The 19,720-nt window shown below is 42.2% G+C and overlaps 1 protein-coding gene across 1 annotated transcript; it reads left to right on the top strand.

Annotated features, from left to right (window-relative positions):
- Positions 1 to 431: 431 nt before the first annotated feature.
- On the top strand, positions 432 to 18,226 carry Eri1 (exoribonuclease 1). The gene is made up of 7 exons (XM_052162248.1): positions 432 to 692; positions 4,526 to 4,704; positions 6,914 to 7,124; positions 9,478 to 9,561; positions 11,418 to 11,527; positions 13,519 to 13,633; positions 16,005 to 18,226. The coding sequence occupies exons 1-7, from the start codon at positions 597 to 599 to the stop codon at positions 16,245 to 16,247; spliced, it is 1,038 nt and encodes a 345-aa protein (XP_052018208.1). The 5' UTR covers positions 432 to 596; the 3' UTR covers positions 16,248 to 18,226.
- Positions 18,227 to 19,720: the final 1,494 nt, after the last annotated feature.

The raw sequence follows: 19,720 nt of genomic DNA, 5'->3' as shown, positions 1-19,720 counted from the left end.
GGTGGAGATGAACTTTCCCTAAATGAAATGATTTTAAAAATGTCACCAAATACCAAACAGCAGCGGAAAGGGATGCAATCCTGTAGATTTAAGCGTGCAACTGGCTGAGAGAAAACCTGTTCTCTCTGGACACTGGGAACCATCTGCAGAAGGGCATAGACATAGAGCACACTGGCTGTCAAAGCAGCTTCTGCTATAGGAAGAAAATAGATTTCTGAATTACTGGGGGAAAGACCTTAGAACCTGCAGCAAACTCTAATTAGTGCAGCTTCACACGCGCATCCTAGGCAACAGGCGCAGCCCCGTTCAGACTACCACCTTTGAGCCTGCGGGCTGCCTACCCCCACTTCCCCAAAGCTCTCCACTCCCGGGCTCTCTCCGGCCGCCGTCCCCGCGCGCGCGGGCCCGCCCACTGCGCCTGCGCGGCGTGACGACGCCACACGCTTCCCGGAAGTAGGAGGCGTCCGGCGGAGTTTGTGTGGCGGCCGCCGCGGGAACGTGAGCGCGGTAGTTTTTCAAGGGAGAAAGGCGGCTTTCGCGGGGCTCGGTGGAGTGGCAGCGAGCGTCAGCGGCCGTCTCCCGGCGCGAGAGGCGGCATGGAGGACGAGAGGAGCCGGGAGCGTGGCGGCGACGCGGCGCAGCAGAAGACACCGCGGCCGGAGTGTGAGGAGTCCCGGCCGCTGAGCGTGGAGGTGAGGGTGCTCGCGCGGGGCGGCCTCGCTCGCTCGCTCGCTCGCTCGCTCGCTCTCTCCCCTGCTCCGTCCTAGTCGGGGCGAGCACCCTCAGCTGAAGGGAGGAGGTCGGGCGGGAAGTTCCGAGTGAGAATTCCGCGGACACATTCGGCGCGCGCGCGCGGGCGCACTGCCATTCCATCAGCCCCGCGGCGCTGATTGGCTGAGTTCTCGCCAGCGCCCACCCTCACTGTCAGGTGCGGCTGCAAGCCCTTTGGGATGCTCCGGCAAACTGTGTCTTCCCAGCCCACTGCCATCGGCACCCCGAGGTCGGGCTGTTCCCGAGAGGACCCTCCCCCCAAGTCTATCCCCCGTCCCCTACTGTCTTGCCCAGAACCCTGCCACGATCAGCTAAGTGATTTGGTACCCCTAAGTGTCGTGGTGCACCCCCACGACAGCGGCATGAATGGCAGCCCATCCCCGGACTTTATTCATCTTAATGAATTCGTGTTGTGCGCGGATAATGTGTGTATATGGATGCCACGTGTGTGCTGGTGCCTGTGAAGACCAGAAGAGGTTACAGATGGGTTCTGGGGAAGAGCAGACTTTGTTCTTCATGGTTAAGCTGTTTGCCTCTCAGGCCTCTAGAGTTTTCCTTTTAACAGTCTTTGAGAGTGTCTAGTTTGCGCTACTCATTCTGTGTCGCTTTGTCCATCTCATATACACACCTTTGTTGTCCACTCTGGCTTCCTGTGTTCTTTTATAGTGGAGTGTTTTCTAACTTTTAGATCTTGTGCTCCTCTTGTCCTGAGCATGCGTCCTCTGGTGGTACTTTGGAAGGCTGAAAGAAGTTTCCATTTGCCCTCTCTGGAAAGATGCCCCTTTCATTCTAACATATGTTGTCAACAACATCATCAAAGTCGGTTCTAAAGCTAATTTTAATTAGCAAAGCTTTTTGTAAGAGAAGTTGAATATACTTCATTGTCCTTCCGAGTCCTGAAACTTTGAAATAGAATGCTCTGAAGGCCTGGATCTGTGTTCAGATTGATTTCCTCCTCTCCCTCCCCCCCCCCCCCCGCAACTATTTTGTTTGTTAAAACAAAGTGTTTAAAACAAAGTTGTTTTTGAGATTTGGCTAGTGAATTTCCACCAGCTCCAATTTTGGTGGTTGATGTAAACCAGTAGAAGGAAAGATGTGGCATTTTGGCATTTTAATGTTTGGACATTTTTGTTTCAGTGTGCAGAAGCAAAAGCTTTTTTTTTTTTTTTTTTTTGTAAATAGTGTATATTTTGACTATAAGATGTGGAAACAGGTTTTGTTGAGAAGTGGTTACTTCTTAGTTACTTTATAAAACTTTGACACATTGAGACAAACAGTAGATTGTGTACATTTAAAAAGGCTTTCAAAGATGAAGATAGAGCTGCCTTCACAATAGTAAACGAACAGCAATATTTTGAGATATTCACGTTTTTGTTCAGGAAAGTGTGCAAACCCATCCTTAAGTTCCACACTCCGAGGCCCTTCTCTACAGTATTGCAAATTAGTAAAGTCCATGATCCTTTCCCGTAACATAAAGGAATGTCTTATTTGTAATAATAGAAGCCATATGCATATTTAATTGGGTACATGCAGGTTACAGAATGTCAAGACTCTATGAAAATGAGTATTTCTTTCCATGTTGTGAATCCATCGCCACAGTTCTTATTTGGCCAGTCCTGTATGTGAGTGAGGCATGATAGGTGAATCTGGAGATGAGTGTGCTAGTGTTAATCGTAGGCATTAATTTAGTAAATAAGTGTGCTTGCAGATAATTGCGCATGTGGGGTTGTGAGTTTCCTTATCTTCCTTTGTTGGTTTATTTAAACTTTTTTTTTGGGGGGGGGGAGGACTTGTATACTTGAAATTTGGGAGGTAACAGTTTTCACAAAATCAAGGCTGGAGTCAGACCTTGGCATCAGAAGAAATGGCCATTTATTTATCCAGAATAGGTGTATCTGTGTGGTAAATTTTCAAAGCTATGAATTTTAGATAAGAATTCTTCAAGTATATCAGAATGGACTTATTCAAAGAGAATTTGTATAAGTTAACTAAGACATTGATTTTGGTTAAGCAGTTAATGTTGACAGTTTTGTACCCTGAATAATGATGGAGCTTAAAACTCATTGTAACTTTAAATAAAAATTATCCTGATAATGTCTAAGGAGAAATTTAAATACACCTGAAAGCTAGTTATTTGGTCAAAGTGTAGTATAATCTTCAACACATTTGTCTAAACATATACTGATTTACGAAGTAAGGACTTTACCTCTGTAACATGTATATTTGACAAGCTTATTCCCACTCCAGAACAAGTCATGCAGTGGAATCATTGTCCTCTTTCTCAATGAAGCTAGCAGTAAGAATTCTGGGTTCTCTGGCATAGTGCCGAGCAGTCACTTCTAGTAAGTTTGCTGCAGTTGAAAGCTAAGAGTCAGGGGTAATCCTTGTCTTAAGCTAGGGACTGCACCCTCTCTGGGGATTCCTCATTATTCCATAATTAGTAACATTCACTTGGGGACAATGTAGTAACTTATGACCCAGTAAATACACATTATATGTTAATAGTAAATCAACTTTTTCAAGCTGAGTGTAGTGCTATACACTTTTTTTTAATATGTGTATGAGTGCTATCTGCATATATACCACATGCCAGAAGAGGGCATCAGATAGATGCTTGTGAGACTTCACATGATTGCTGAGAATTGAAGGACCATGGGGAAGAACAGACTCTGTCCTTAACCACTGAGCCATCTCTCCAGCCCATAAATAAACTTTTTGACAATTCTGAAAACATCACATATTCGTAGCATTGCATATAGGCATTTAGTTAACTTCAAAATTTCCTTAAAAAGTATTATATTTGTGGTTTAGCTCTGCCTATGAGGAAAATAGAATGGAGTCACGTGATAGAAAAGCACTAGATTTGAATAAATGACTTAAATTATGAACTTTAAAACAGAATGCATGGGCAGTGGTGGTGCACGCCTTTAGTTCCAGCACTTGGGAGGCAGAGGCAGGCGGATTTCTGAGTTGGAGGCCAGCCTGGTCTTCAGAGTGAGTTCCAGGACAGCCAGGGCTATATAGAGAAACCCTGTCTCAAAAACAAAAACAAAACAAAACAAAAACAGAATGTTTTTGTTTGTTTGTTTGTTTTAAGTGCTAGGAAGTTTTAGTTCCAGGCTAACATCTGCTTTCATTTTTATTTGAGGCAGGTTCTGTTAACTTTGTGAAATAAAGCTAGGCTAAAATGTTCTCAGGAAGTCACTGGTTCATGCATGCACAATTTTGTAAAAGTCACTTTAAACAGCCTATTCTGAGTTTGGGATATTGTTTGTGAAAGGGCTTGGTCATCTGGTGACCGTCTTGGTAGTCTGGTGATCATAAGTAAAATCACTGTTTATTAGTAGCCTGCTGTATACACAGCCTCAAACTTAGGATAAATGCCACCTAAACACTGTTTACCATTACCAAATACCATCTGGGACAATTACCTGTGTATAGGTGAGGAAACTGCAGATCAGAGGCTAATAATTGCCCGGAGGCCATGAGCTAGTAAATGGCCAGCCGAGGCCCCAGACGGACATGGCTCTGATGATGCTAATATCTGCCTTCTTTTTACTTGGCTTCATTGCCTCTGAGGAATCTCATGACTCAGAGTAGAGCGAGGCCAATTATGTTGGAAACATCTTTTCATCTTCCTGTCCTCCTCCACGGCGCCAAGGGGAGTCTTTCACTGTGCGTGTAGCACCAGGAGTTTGCATCTTTAAACTATATCTGTACTGATTATAATTCACCTCTCTCCCTTCCTTCATAGAAAAAGCAGCGATGCAGACTTGATGGCAAAGAGACAGATGGATCTAAGTTCATTTCCTCCAATGGCAGTGACTTCAGTGACCCTATTTACAAAGAGATCGCAATAACAAATGGTTGTATCAACAGAATGAGTAAGGAGGAACTAAGAGCCAAACTTTCAGAATTTAAGCTTGAAACAAGGTAAATAAAACCAACTTCTAACCTGTTACTTGAAGCAGTTAATATACTCTAGTTCTTAAAAAAAAAAAAAAACCAGGATCACTTTCCAGTTATAGAAGTAGTAACTTCTCATTTTAGAAACCACTAAAAAATAATGATTTTTTTAAAGGAAAAAATAAAAATTTACTTTAGCATGAGTCTTGGCATGCAACTCTATTGCTGTCCTTTAGATGGCAACATCTTTGAGTCAACGTTTGTGAATATTTGAGAAATGTACTGTCACTGGATAAATATATAGTCATGTCTGTTGTAGCAAGTATGTTTCCTTAATTTTTACCTTTGACACAAGTGTAGTCTGAGCTGCCCTTAAGCACACAATCCTCCTCTGCCTCCTGGGTGTTACATGAGTGTTGGAGTTCTGGCCAAGTTTAGCTAAGGATGCAAAACACTGTGGCCCAGGAATTCAGAAGTGTGACACTTAAATTATGTCAGATAGGAAAAGGAAGGCACCTATTTCAGGCAAAAAGAAATTAAAAACAAAACAAGAAGACCTTGTAATTTCTATTCTATTTGTATGGGTTTTTTGGTCACATGTTCTTGTCTTTATTATATAACCAAAATTATTGTGTAATTAAAAGAATTCGAGAACACATTCAAATTCAGTGCTGCATAACATAGCTTATGGTCTGTCAGCATACTGTGGGGAGGAATGTTTGACGGTGAGACTGAAGTGGTAAGTTGAGGCAACGTGAAGTCTTACCTTGTGACTGAAGGAAGCCACTGAAGATGACTTACACAGGAAATTGAATTTATGTTCAGTTCTTTTTATTTTATTTAGGATTTTTTTTTTTTAGGCAGGGTTTCTCTGTCTAGCCCTGGCTGTTCTGGAACACACTGTTGACCAGGTTGGTGTTGAACTCAAAATCAGATCCTCCTGCCTCTGCCTCCCAAGTGCTGGGATCAAAGGCGTGCACCACCACTGCGTGGTTTGGTGCTTAGTTGTTACGTGAGTGAAGCAGTGTGCTGCAGGCTGTGGTAAGCGTGGCCTCTGCCATAGTCCACAACACTAAGAGAAGCTGTAGTAGAGATTGAAGACAGCCTGGTTCAGAGTGGTGTTCAGAGATAGAGCTGGCAAACACGGTGTTTGGATGCAGAGGAGCAAGGCAGATGTTAGAGAGGAGGGGCTTTACCCTGGGCAGCTAGGTCAGTTTGTGCCACCATCAGGTTTGCACTGCCATTTCTTCAGAGAAACAACAGATAAATAAGATGAAAGAAAAGAAATTAACAGAAAGGAACTTAAATTAGTCACGTCTCACAAGCAACTCAACATCGTAAAAAGAAAAGGCTTGATGGACTTTCCCAGGTTGACAATGTGGGAAGAAGACATTAAAACACTGGGCATGATGGCACATGTTAGCCCCAGCACTGGGGAGGCTTCAGAAGCAGGTGGGTCTCTGAGTTCAAAGCCAGCCTGGTCTACATCGTTACAGGACAGCCAGAGCTACATAGTGAGACCCTGTCTCAAAAAAAGAAAAATCACTAAGATATTTTGTTTAAAGCAAGCACTGGTTGATTGATTATTGTTTTCATAGGTAGGATTCTTGTGCTTCAGTGGTTGTTTAGAAAGGAAAACAGTAGACTTAAAACATGTGAGTTTTAAGTCACTAACTGGTGATGTGATCAAGAAATCCAGCAACCTAGGTTTACTCAGACTCTTACTGAGTATCTTAGTGTTCTCTCAAAGCATGCTCTAGGGTGGTCTAGCCTCAGGTACTTTTGAAGTAGCCTAAGATACTCAACTTGAGGGCCATGTTTTCATACCGTCAGTTGTTTTTGCTTAGTTGTCTAACCTGTGAATGCCAGAAGAGAGTACGATGTGTTCAGTTTACCTGAGTTTTCTTATGGAACATGACAGTTTGTCCATTAGCTTCAGTTTTTATAGCATGTGAGTCTTAACATATAGGGCAGCGTTATGTGTAGGTTCAAGGTTATAGCTTGAAATACTAGGTACAATGAAGAAGACACCTTTGTTTTGTGAAGGAAATTTTGTCCTTTTAGTCATTTGTTTTCATTAGCTCTTTGCTAACTTAGCTTTGAAGTTTTCTTTCCGTTCTTATATTTGTTTTAGGTAGCATTTGTTAGCATTGCTGTGGCTGCAACTGCACACTAATGCCAGCAGGTGGGAGCTGTGATTCTCAACTGTAACATTTACTTAATTATATGTTTTTAGAGGAGTCAAGGATGTTCTGAAGAAGAGACTGAAAAACTATTACAAGAAGCAGAAGCTGATGCTGAAAGAAAGCAATGCTGTGGACAGTTACTATGACTATATTTGTATTATTGACTTTGAGGCTACTTGTGAAGAGGGGAACCCAGCTGAGTTCCTACATGAAATTATTGAGTTTCCTGTCGTTCTGTTGAATACACACAGCTTAGAAATCGTAAGTGAATTGTTCTGTCTTCATCTCAGTTTTAGTAGCAACTATTCTGGTGTTCATTAGTGAGCTGGGAGCTCTTGTTTGCCATCTTAGCTGGAAATAGAATTATAAAAGGAAGTTTTTGTATATTGCTGTGAGTTCTGTATCAGCATGATTAATAGAAAAGCCACAGTGAAGCACTTCTGGGAACTGTTTCTCTTGTCCATGAAAAGCTAAAACTAAGTAACATTTTTCTGTTACTTAGAATGCCTGGGTAGATATCAGTCTTCAGGGAAGTAACAAGTGAACTGGAAAAATACCCTGATGTGAGGTGCTAAGAATCTAGTTCTGTGCAGGGCCCTTGGCATCAATATTTTTTAAAAGTTCCATAGATGGTTTTTAAGTACAGTGAAGGTAGAGAATCGTTTGTAGAGGTAATTTCTGATGGCATAGGGGAAACATCTAAGCCTGCATTTCCAAGCCACACGAGTGTGCCCCAGGTAATTGTTGGCACTGTGTTTTTAATTCAGGACTTCCTAGAATGAATCCCTCAAAATAATGTCTCCTATCTCATAAGCTCTGAGTGAGGAGATGTCACAGTGCCTCGTCGGTCTCCTCACTAAGAGCAGCAAGGCTTGTCAGTGGTACTCCTCAGCCTTTCTGTCAGACCCTCTTAGTTGTGCTCTCCCTCGCAGCTTTAAGCAGTTCTTCCCGTGCACCTTGGGAAGCAGGACCTCTTACTGTCTGCCACCTGCATAATCTAGCCTGTTTCTAAAATCACCTTCTCCAAAACAGATTAATGTCAAACCAAAAGGAAAAATGGCAGCTACGAAGGCTTTTATAAACTATATATTTATAACATCCAACTAACTGAAATTCTTGCTAAAAAAAAAGTAAATGAAAGCATTTATTTAACTTTCAAAATTAAAATGTTCTTTGCTGTTTTTTTTACTTTTACAGTTTTCATTAAACATCTGCTTAACAGATTGTTGTAGGTAAGATGGTGTGTAGTAAGAATTTGTTCTTATTCCTGGTAAGATGGCTGTTCTTCAAGAAGATCCAGGTTCTATTCCTAGCATCCACATGGCAGCTAGCTGTCACCTGTCGGTAACCAGTTTCAGAGAATCCAACACCCTCTTCTGGCTGACATACATGCAGACAAAACAGGCACACACATAAAAATTTACCCCTTCCCCCATTTAAAAAACAATTTGTTCTTAGAAATCATGTACCTTTGGCATTCTTAATGTTTAACCCTTTAGGAGCTGGAGAGATGGCTCAGCAGTCAGAGCGCTGACTGCTGTTTGGTTTCCAGGACGCTCACCAGTAGCCTCACAAATGACTAATTCCAGCTCCGAGAGGTCCAGGAGATCCGGTGCCCTCTTCTGGCTTCATGGGCATCTGCGCTGTGTGAGCTTATATGCACATACATACACATGAAAAAGAGAACACATTTTTAAAAACTTTTCTACAAAAAAAAAATTCTTTTTATTTGTATATAGTTGAGCTTAACAGTTGCCACCTTTAAATCTTCAGGGTTGCGCTGGAGAGATAGCTCAGTGGTTAAGAACACTAACTGCTCTTCCAAAGGTCCTGAGTTCAACTCCCAGCAACCACATGGTGGCTCAGAACCATCTGTAATGGGATGCCCTCTTCTGATATCTGAAGACAGTGACAGTGTACTCACATACATAAAATAAATAAGTAAATAAATAAATCTTTAAATCTTCAGGGTTTGAAATTGGTCTTAATTTTCAAAAAATAACCCAGTAGTTTGATGAAGCAATGTCCAACAGGAGGAAAAAGAAGCTTTCTCAAAGCCTGATAAAGTTCTCAGAATTGGGGCCTATAACTTGGAAACCAACATGAAAACTTGAGAAATGTTACACAATTAGTGTCACACAATTAGTGTCTTATAAGTTGCTGTAGTCACATGCCGAGGTTTGACTTTCGGTGTTTAGTTTCAGTGAATACTTTTTTGGAATGATTTCCTACAGTTGAGGCCTCCTTTCTTCCAAAGGATGTACTGTTTTTACAAGCCATTATCATAAAGTAGCAGCTGGGTCAAAGGGCTTAATTGTGTTTAAATAGACAAACAAGATGGTCAGTATTTCCCAGGCAAAGAAAATATTTACCACAGTTGTGGTTTGAAGGTGTGCTTTCAGATACCTTTTGACTTGATGTCTTTAAAACCCAAAATAAGCTGTGTCTTTACATTTAAATATCAGAGGGATTTTGTTGGGGGACCCAGGGGAGTCTCCTTAGGAACTCTGCAATGGTCCGTCTGGAGTGGATGAACTCATCTGTGGCTGGATGGTGGAGTGTGCGTACCATGTGTGTAGTCATGTGAGACATTTCCCCTTATGTCCCGCTGTAGGAAGATACCTTCCAGCAGTATGTGAGGCCGGAAGTTAATGCTCAGCTTTCAGAGTTCTGCATCACGCTTACTGGAATTACTCAGGTGATTATTCTCTTTTAATTTCTGTTGGTTTTGGTTATTTTGAATTTGAAAATTTTAAATCAGTGGTTTCCTTTGTAGATAGTTTAAAAAATATTGCTATAAACACTCTAATGTGCTGTTTTCCTTATTTTGTAAAAGTCTTTCATACTGTAATTAAAATAACAACATCAAAAAGAGATGGTTCAGTGGTTAAGAGCACGGGTTCTTCTTCCAGAGAATGTCTGGGTTTGATTCCCAGCATCCATACGGTGGCTCACAATCCACACTCAGGACCCAGTGCCCTTTTCTAGTCTCCATAAGCACTAAACATTTATATAGTATACATGAAGGCAAAATATTCATACATAGAAGTTTTAAAAAGAATTTAAAAAACAGTAAATTATGTTATAGTAATATAATAATGATAAAGAAAATTTTTTAACAAAAAGCCTTAGAGCTGGTGCAGTGATAGATTCCACGGTCTCATATGCTAAGGGAGTAGGGGACGCAATTCTGAGGCTAAGAGGTTCTCTTGAGCACAGATATTTGAGACCAGCCTGGGCAGCACTGGCAGACTCACCTTAGAAACGAAAGTTAAAGCCAAAGCCTCAGCTCTGCACTTACCCACCTCTCAGTTGCGATAATGCAGTCAAGATTTCTGTTGTAAAATGGAGCATTAGTAAGGTAGTGTCGCTGTGCTGCACTCACACTCAATCTTGACTACACACTTTCTTTAGTCGATCTGTGGATTTTGGTTAAGTTTCAGTGTGTAGACTTTGTTAATTTATTTGGTCGTTTCATTTGCTTGCTTCAGTTGTCTATGAGTCAGGATCAGACAGAATAAACCAGTGGTTACAGTTTGGCTAGGAATACAAGTTAGGATGTTATTAGGTTGTGAAGGCATCTATACCGAGGGCGTACATCTGTGTTTATGTACTTGGACTGATCATGCTAAGTGAATGGGCAGAATGGAAGGGTTGGGCGCTGTAGGTGTGTTGTGGCAGAGCTGGTGTAGTTCAGGATGGCGCAGATCATATAGGTTCTGTGATTCTGGAAGCAAGTGTAAGACCTGCAATATGTCAAACGGATGTTTTACAAAGTCCAGCCCTGTGGCAGTGTTATACACTGTGCCGCACATACTGTAGCAAGTATAGTGTGGAGAAGGTGAGACTTAAGATGGAGAATTCTTAGGGGCCATAGGTTAAATGGAATATTGGCCCATTGTCTAAAGAATCAGTTACTCACAAAGAGCTACTAGGGTTGGTTTTTGTTCTAGTTTACTTTCTGTAGCTGTAATAAATACCACGACCAAAAGCAACTTGGGAGGAAAGGGCTTTCAGTGCCTCATTGACAGAAATCTGGGAGGAGATGGAAGCAGACGCCAGGAGAATTGCTCACCGCCTCACTCAGCCGGCCTGCTCTCTGGCTGCAGCTCAGCAGGCTTTCTTACTCAGCCATCTCTAGCCCCTGCCCAGGGCTGTTCTGCCCACAGTGGGTTTGGCCCTCCTGCTTCAGCGGTCGAGACCCTTCCCACAGGGGCTGCCCACAGGCCAGTCTGGTCCAGGCAGTTCTTCCCTTGAGATTCACTCTTCCCAGGTGACTCTAGGTCACCTGTGTGAAGTTGACAAAATCGGGACACTCTTAAATCTTAATTTTGGGAGAATTGTCCACTCAGTTGAAAACAGTACCTGATTCTTGGGTATAGAATGATGTCTTCCTAACTGTCTCAGGGGGGCATTTAGGCGGTAAGTAGGTCTTAGTCATGGAAATCATAGAAGTTCGACAGCCCGCATGCTATGTGCTTCCCTCCGGTTATGTGTGTGTGTGTACTGTCAGCTGCAGCAGGAACTGCCACCGTCTCTCCTTTGTATCTTCAGGATCAGGTAGACAGAGCCGATGCTTTCCCCCAGGTCCTGAAAAAGGTCATCGAGTGGATGAAGTCAAAGGAGCTGGGAACGAAGTACAAGTACTGCATATTGACGGATGGGTGAGTAGGGAATGCTCCAAAGCCCTCTTAACTAAAAGAGGCTCTTAATTCATTTAACTCTTACAGTATCCATGGAGTGTGTGACTATTAGAGTCCCCAGAGGTCACTCTACAGAAAGAGTGTTTTCATCTCACATTCTTTCCCTAGTTAAAGTTGAATTCTCAGCATGGAGGAAAGGAAGAAAAGCCACCAATATGTCAAGTCTATAACTAGAACCCAGGATGATGCGAACTCCCACATCCTGCTGAAATAGCTTGTCTGTGTCCCTGTGTCCATCCTGACATTTGCTGGCTCACCGAGGCCTACAGCTTGGTGTCTTCTCACACCACACAGTCCACACACATCTGCCTCACACACCATTCTTCGGGCCGTCCGTCCACTCACTAAGGGTTTGCCTGTTCTCTGCCCAGTTCATGTTTTCTTCCTCCTAGGAGACTCTCCTCCTTATCACATTTTCCTTCAGTTCTTCCCCGGCACCAGCACTCACTGCTCCTTCCACATCTTAACAGCCATTGGGATGTCTGCCGTGCTGACTGTATGTCATGTGCTCTTCTTTATAGGATGTTGGAAATCCTTTCAGAGCATGGCCTTTTTTTACCCCGTAGTCTTCCAGGTCTAGAGTTATCTGTTAAATGAGAAGAGAGATGAGAACTGGGTGTTGGGGTGCTCATCTGTTATCCCCCACTTGGGAGTTGGAAGCAGGAAGATCAGGGATTCAAGGTCAGCCCACATGAATTTGAGGCCTCCTCTCAGGAAGGAAGGAAGGAAGGAAGGAAGGAAGGAAGGAAGGAAGGAAGGAAGGAAGGAAGGAAGGAAGAAGGAGGGAGGGAGGGAGGGAGGGAGGACAGGACAGACGGAAGGAAGGAAGGAAGGAAGGAAGGAAGGAAGGAAGGAAGGAAGGAAGGAAGGAAGGAAGGAAGGAAGGAAAGAAGGAAAGAAGGAAAGAAGGAAAATGAAAGTCTACACAGGAGAATCTGAAGGATTGAGAGAAGGATTATAGACACTGTAGACACTGTAGCAGGTCACTGTCCGCAGCCCCACTAAAGGTAAAGGAACAAGGCACGAGCGGCTCCTGCTCTGGTTTCTGTCTCGCTGTGGTGGTGTGTTCCCGTTAGGGTGCTGCTCACACGGGATTAGAGGTCTTCACATAGACAGGTGCACGTGGAATTCAACACATTATCATTGCTATTAAAAATCGGAATCAGCAGGGCTCTTTAGAAACCTTACTGCCTCCAGAAATAATTTAGGCAGCTCAGGTTTTCTGCTCAGAGCTAGTGACGATTGCTTTCGGTTCAGGCTGTTGAAAGTACACAGAAGCAGTAGGGTCCTAGGACGTTTTATTTATATTTGTATATATTTGATTTTATGGTAACTGAGTTGAGGGATTGTAAATTCCCCACCGAAGATTCTAATTGCTGCTGTTTCGACTTTGCCCAAGAAAGGCAGTATCCGAATGAACTCAGCTTCTACAGGGCACTCACTCTACCTGCTGGCGTTGGTGTGGGGACAAGACCTCACTGTGTGACGTAGCTCTGGCTCCTCAGCCTTCGCAGTGCCAGGGTTAAGGAGTGTGTACCATGCCTTGTAGCATTGACATTAACCTGTAAGCTATGGAGAAATAGCAAGCCAGGTTGTATTTTTACCTTAAAACTTGCTAAAAGAACTTAACTAAAATGATAAATTTATTATAACATGTAAGCCTACCAGTTACACAGAAGAATTCAGAAAGGTAGAAGTTTGGCCACGAATCAGCACCACAAAAGCTATCAAGATGAGCTTGGTAAGGATGGTTTATGAAGGACATGCTGCACTTTGTTCCCTTTTTAAAGCTTAAAAGTATTTTCTAAGAATCAAGGTTACTTTTCTAAGCTTTGTATTTTCTTTGAATAGAAAAAGTTAATGTGAATAAAGCACAAATACAACAACTTAAAATAGTCTTTGTAGTAATAGTGTAGCATTTACTTTATACACTTTTTTCCTCTTTTTATAAGTTCCTGGGATATGAGTAAGTTCTTAAATATCCAGTGCCAGCTCAGCAGACTCAAATACCCTTCGTTTGCTAAAAAGTGGATCAATATTCGAAAGTCATACGGAAACTTTTATAAGGTAAAAATTCCTTTTTTATTATGTTCTTAACCATGTTTGCTCTACTTTACATATATATATATGTATATACGTATAATATATATATATTCGGCTGTGGTTTTGTATGGGTATTACATCTTTTTAGGTTTTTAAATTTATGTGTACAAGTGATTTGCCTGCATGTGGAGTGACAGTGTGGGTCCTGGGAACCCAGTCTGGGTGCTCTGCAAAACGTCCCTTCACCTGTGTCTGCTTCAGCAAAACAGTCCTTCACGTGTCTGCTTGCGGGGCATCCAGCGTGCTCCAGCCAAGCATCATTCGACATTACTGATTTTCCAAAGAAACCAGAAGTTTCCACTTCAATCCCCCAACTCTACAGAAAGTTGAGCACCACTAATAAAGTGTAATTTTATCATTTTTAAATCGGAATTTCCATTTTTAGTTTAAAAAATTCATAAATATATTCTGGTCACAATATTCCCCTTTCAACTCCTCCCTGATCTTCCCCATCCACCCAACTCTATGTCCTTACTCTTTAAAATATGTGTGCATACACACACGCGCGCACACACACACACACACACTCACTCAAAAATTGGAAACCAAAGTATACATACAAGCAAACTATCAAAAAAAAAAAAAAATCCCAAAGCAAAATGAGAAAAAAAAGTACAAAAATAACATTGAGTTTTTTTGTGTTGGCCAATTACTTCTGGGGCGTGGGTTAATATACTCAGTGAGACACTATTGGAGAAAACTTAATTTTTCTGTTGCCAGTGGGTTTTAGTTACAGATGGTTTTTTGGCTAGGGGTGGGAACCTGTCCCCTTCATCCTCAGCACTGGCCCATCTCGCTTGAGTCTTATAGGCCCTGTGCGTGCTGCGGCAGCCCTTGAGCTCACGTGTCTCAGTCCTGAGTCTGAAAGTCGCTGTTTCCTTGCAGTCATCTGCCACCTCTGCCTCTTCGTCTCTTCTGCATAGACCTGAACCCCTCGGGTGGAGGGGTTGGGGTGGAGACATGCCATTTAGGACTGAAGGCTCCAGGTCTCACTCCGCAGGTTGTCTAGGTGTGCCTCTTTGTTAGTCCCATGTGCTGTAAGAGGAGCCTGTGCTGACAGCTGAGCGAGCAGGAAAAGCAGTGAAGTAGTCCAGTCCTCTTCCCAGGGCGGTGCCTTTGTTCTTGTAAGAGAATCCAGCAGCCTGACTTGTTCTGCCCAGACCACTGAGAATTGATTCAGTCTTAGCTTGCCTCGCTGTTCCACAGCATGGAAATGTCTCCCTTTCCCACACTGTGGGCACACCTCCTCAGTACCACCCACTTTTAATCCATTCCCCATTGGTCAATACCTCAGTTAGGACTGTAAGCTCAACATCCTGCCTAGGGCTCGCCACCCACACCTATGTACTGGTGTCTCTGAAATGTTCCTTTCTCCTCTGCCTATAATCGAGGGATTATAATTAGCTGGATGCGGTGGTCTGCGCTGGTGCCTGTGGTCTTCCGATGCCTGTGCATCAGTCCGCGCCCTCTGGCTTTCCCAGTCTGCATGGGGAGGTCAGTGTGAGGCTAGTGGTCTGCCTTTCTGTGTGGCTCTGTCTTGTTCCCCTGCAGCTTTTGACATCCTTTGTTTGATTTAAGTGTCATGACTATTGAAGTGCTGTGGGGATCTTCTCTTCCGGCCTGTGTGGTACTCTGAATGCCCCTTGAACCTTGCTGGCGTCTCTTTAGAATTAGGAAATTTTCTTTTATAAAAATATTTTCTGTGCTTTTGACCTAGGTTTCTTCTCTTTTCTTTGTACCTATTATTGTAGGTTTGGTTTTTTTATAGTCTCCCATCCCAGATTTCCTGGATGTTTTGAGTCTGGGGTTTTTGTTTTTCTTTTTCTAAAATTTATTATTTTCTTTGATTTTTTTTTTTCTACTATGTCTTTGTGACCTGAAAGTTTCTCTGCCATTTCATTTTTATTTTGACTTACTTAGCTTTTCTTTTTAAAAACATTTACCCCCTTTGATCTTTCAGAGTCAGGATCACAGGAACTCACTATGTGGACCAGGTTGACCTCAAATTCACAGAGATAGATCTGCCTCTCTGCCTCTACCTCCTCCTCCATTGTGCAGATGTGTTCCACCACACCTGGCAGTTTCCCGTTTCCCTTAGTAATTCTATTTCTCTTTTAGATTCTCTTTTCATATCTTAAATGGTTTTTACTATTTTACTCAACTGTTGGTGTTTTCCTGGTCTTTGTTCAGGTATTTATTCATATCCTTGTTAAGGTGCTTGAACATATTCATAATTGCTATCTTGAAGTTTTTGTGTTATGCCTTAGCTAAATTGCTTATTTTTCAACTGAATTGTTCAGAGTTCTTAATACTTACTTGGTTCTTTATTTTCCAGGTTCCCAGAAGCCAGACCAAACTAACAATAATGCTTGAGAAATTAGGAATGGATTATGATGGGCGGCCTCACAGTGGCCTTGATGACTCTAAGAACATTGCTAGAATAGCAGTTCGAATGCTTCAGGATGGATGTGAACTTCGAATCAATGAAAAAATACTTGGAGGACAACTGATGAGTGTGTCCTCCTCCTTACCAATAGAGGGCGCTCCAGCTCCACAGATGCCACATAGTAGAAAGTAACTGCTTTTCTGTCTGATCAGTTGCTACAAAGGTAGCAGGTGAATGAATCTGAGCTAATGCAACCTTCAAGCACCTTAAACATTACGATCTTACTACAATTACAGATAGATGGATATGTATGCAGACATTTTGCGGGAGGACACACCAAATTCTTTGTCACCAGCACTTTTGATATGAGCAGTATTTGTTACACACAGTAACCAGACCCTGCTTAGAACTGAGTTTTATAATGTAAGGTGTCCAAGATGTGTTCCTTTGCTTTTAAGATGGAGGTTTTATTGGTTCATTCTTTGGACATCATATCTTATTGATATTGAAATTTAAAATGAATTTCTACATTACCACCATTAAATTAAATACATCTTTTGATAGTGTGGAAAGGATTGAAAGGTAATGTTTGCCCATTGAATTTTAAGTAAAACAAGGTCATGTTTTAATTTTGTAAGTTTGTGGGTGAAGTGAGGGGTTTGTTCCAGAACTACTGTGTGTGGGTACCAGATTCTACAAGGGTCAAAGTTCTATAGTTCAAATGCCATAATGTTTATATATAATCTATACATTCTCCTGTATATTTTAATGATCTCTAGGTAGCTTATACTTAATAAACTATAAAGAAATAGTCATATTGTTTAGGGAATAATGATAAATGGTGCAAGTTGGCGTAGACACAACTATAGTGGGCCTTGCTACATAGCACACGAGTAAGTTGCTCAGCCAGCACGAGCTGGAAAGAAACCAAGATCTGAGATGGTGAAGGTGACAGCAGCTGTCTTCCTCTCCTCTCCCCCCCCCCCCCCCCCAGTCACTCACCTCTGGTCTACTTAACAAAGTGCTTGCTGAGCGGCAAATTCAGATGTTTCTTCTTAGAACATTTTCTGTACATCTGCATATATCCTGTATTCAAGCCAGGTAGTTGTTTCTAAAGGTGCCTACTTTGACAGCCCTGAACACACATGATAACCCAGTTTGATCCCCAGAACACACATGATAGACTGAGAGAATCAAGTATGTTCCCCTGATCCTCAACATGCACACCATTGGAACTTCACCCACGTATACACACACATATGTGTCCAAAACCAGCAAAATGTAATAAAATACTGGGACCAGTTTCTTCTTATAACTGGAAACCTTGTAATAGGTCATAGGATTTAGTTAAAAATCTAGTTACTGGAGGCTGGCGAGATGGCTCAGTGGTTAAAAGCAGTTGCTGCTCTTGTAGAAGATCCGGGTTCAATTCCCAGAACCCACATGGTGGCTCACAACCATCTCTAAGTTTCAGAGAATCCAACAGGCAAAACATTCATAAACATAAAATAACTAAATGTAAAATACTGAGTTGGAGAGATGACTCAGAAGTTAAGAGTGCTGGCTACTCTTTCAGAGGTCCTGAGTTCAGTCCCCAGCAACCACATGGTGGCTCACAGCCACCTCCAATGAGACTGCTGCCCTCTTCTGGCATGCAGGCAGAATACTGTATATATAATCTTTTTTTAAAAAAATCAAATTACTGATCAGATTAATGGAAAGTTAGGAAAGCCATCCTGGTAGCACAGACGTGTAATTTCAATACTTAAGAGTTGAGGCACTGGTGAATCTGAGGCCACTCAGAGCCATATGATACCCTGACTCCAAAACGTGTTAGTAGAAAATACAAGTGTAATTTTGAGAGCTATAACTTAAAAATCAATGGGAGTTTCTGAAGATTTGCTCATTGGCTTCTCTTCTTTGTGAATGTGTATTTGCCCTGCTTTGAGATTGACTTACAGCTCATGATAAACATTTGTGTGTAGAACTGTCAGATGAAATGTTTTGTGCCATAGTAAAGTACCTGGCGTGTCTTAGTGAGTGATCAGTATATATTGGAAAATAATTCCTGTTTCTAAAGTCCAAATGTGCTCCTGGGATGATGTAAAGCTATCTAGAGGCTGGAAGTGTGGACTTTTGGAATTAAACCTCTCTCACTTTTCATGGACCAATTTCATTGGCATTGCCTGTTTTGTTTCTTAACCTTTCCTTAATAGTTGTGATCACATTATTTCTGTGACCAGTATAATGAAGCAGAGTCATCATGTTTCCTAACTCGGGACATAGGGGAAAGGACAGATGTGCAGGTGGCAGGAGAATCTGCTGCCCAGGTTTGAGGGCCTCCTTAACTGGCTTCTGTCTGGAAGCCAAGGACAGGCTGGAGAAGAGCACATCATTGGGAGGGGCGGGTGCCAGGAGGCCCGCCAGGCTTACCCTTCATCTTCCCTCAGAAAACACTTGACTTAGGGGCAGGTTTGAGCTCTAGAAAAATAATCACGGTCACCTGGTTGCATAGTTGCTACTGAATAGGGAAACTAGCTTCGGAAAGTCAGAGAATAGCAGGAAATGCTAATGCCTTCCTCCATTTTTTTTTTTGTTTTGTTTTCAAATCAGACTGTTTAAATTTTTTCCTAATTAAGTGCTTAACTTTTTTTGATAAGAACTTCAACAATGCAAGCTTTTAGAAGGCTGTTGGCTCTACTAAGTGTTTTGCCATCTTTACTCACTTTTTGAGTCTCTGTCAAACCTCTCTGATTTGGTTTGTCTTTCTGCTGAGATAACCTGTCTATAAGTTATAGAATCGTAATTCTTGAAAGGAGAATGCTGCAGAATGACTGTGTTGCGTATAAAGATACTTGTTCTTGTTGCTGCTGTAATGGGTTACACGGTTCCTAGTATTTGTTACTTAAAGCTTTGTTTTCTCCATACCCTTGGTCATTTCCTGGTTTTCCTTTTACTTACTTGGACATTGAGACTGTTTTGTTTTCCTGTATTATTTTCAAGTCCACACAAACTGGTATATATTCTCAGCTATATTTTGTCCGACTTTTGTATTAAATACTGACATTGACTCTGAAAATATTTCTCTCCAATTCTCCTCTGACTGGATCAAGCAAAAGAAGGAAGAAGAGTTTTTCTTTTTGTCAACCTTTGTTTTTGTGTGTATGTGTGCCTGGGAGAGCTTATGTGCACCCTGTGCCCTTAGATTCCCATGGAGGCCTGAGGGTGGCAGATGTCTCGGAACCGGAGTCACAGGTGGTTGTGAGCTCCTAATGTAGGTGCTGGGACCCTGAGGCCACGCCTCTGCCCAAGCTCAGCACTCAACCCTGAGCCATCTCTCCAGCCTCAAGGAAAGTTTTTTTTCTGTGGGTTTTTTTTTCCTACCTCCCCTCCCTCATCTGCCTTTAGAGACCTTCTTGTCCTGCTGTGGGGATAGGTTTTCTCAGCTAGGTTAACATGAAAGACCATGGGAGTCAGGCTAAACTGGTACTGTTGCTGAAGAGTCATTTATTTAAATAGTAATTGTTTGAAAGGTGAAAGAACATTTAGTTCATCTTCCTGGATATTACAAGTATTATTGCAAAGCATAATTTGGAGAGAAAGAGGGAGTGGTGTACTAGCTGGCTTTGTGTGTCGACTTGACACAAGCTGGAGTTATCACAGAA

Source organism: Apodemus sylvaticus, chromosome 18, assembly GCF_947179515.1.
Source record: "Apodemus sylvaticus chromosome 18, mApoSyl1.1, whole genome shotgun sequence".
NCBI lineage: Eukaryota > Metazoa > Chordata > Mammalia > Rodentia > Muridae > Apodemus > Apodemus sylvaticus.
Note: the sequence above shows the minus strand (reverse complement) of the source record. Positions and strands in the feature narration are given on the sequence as shown.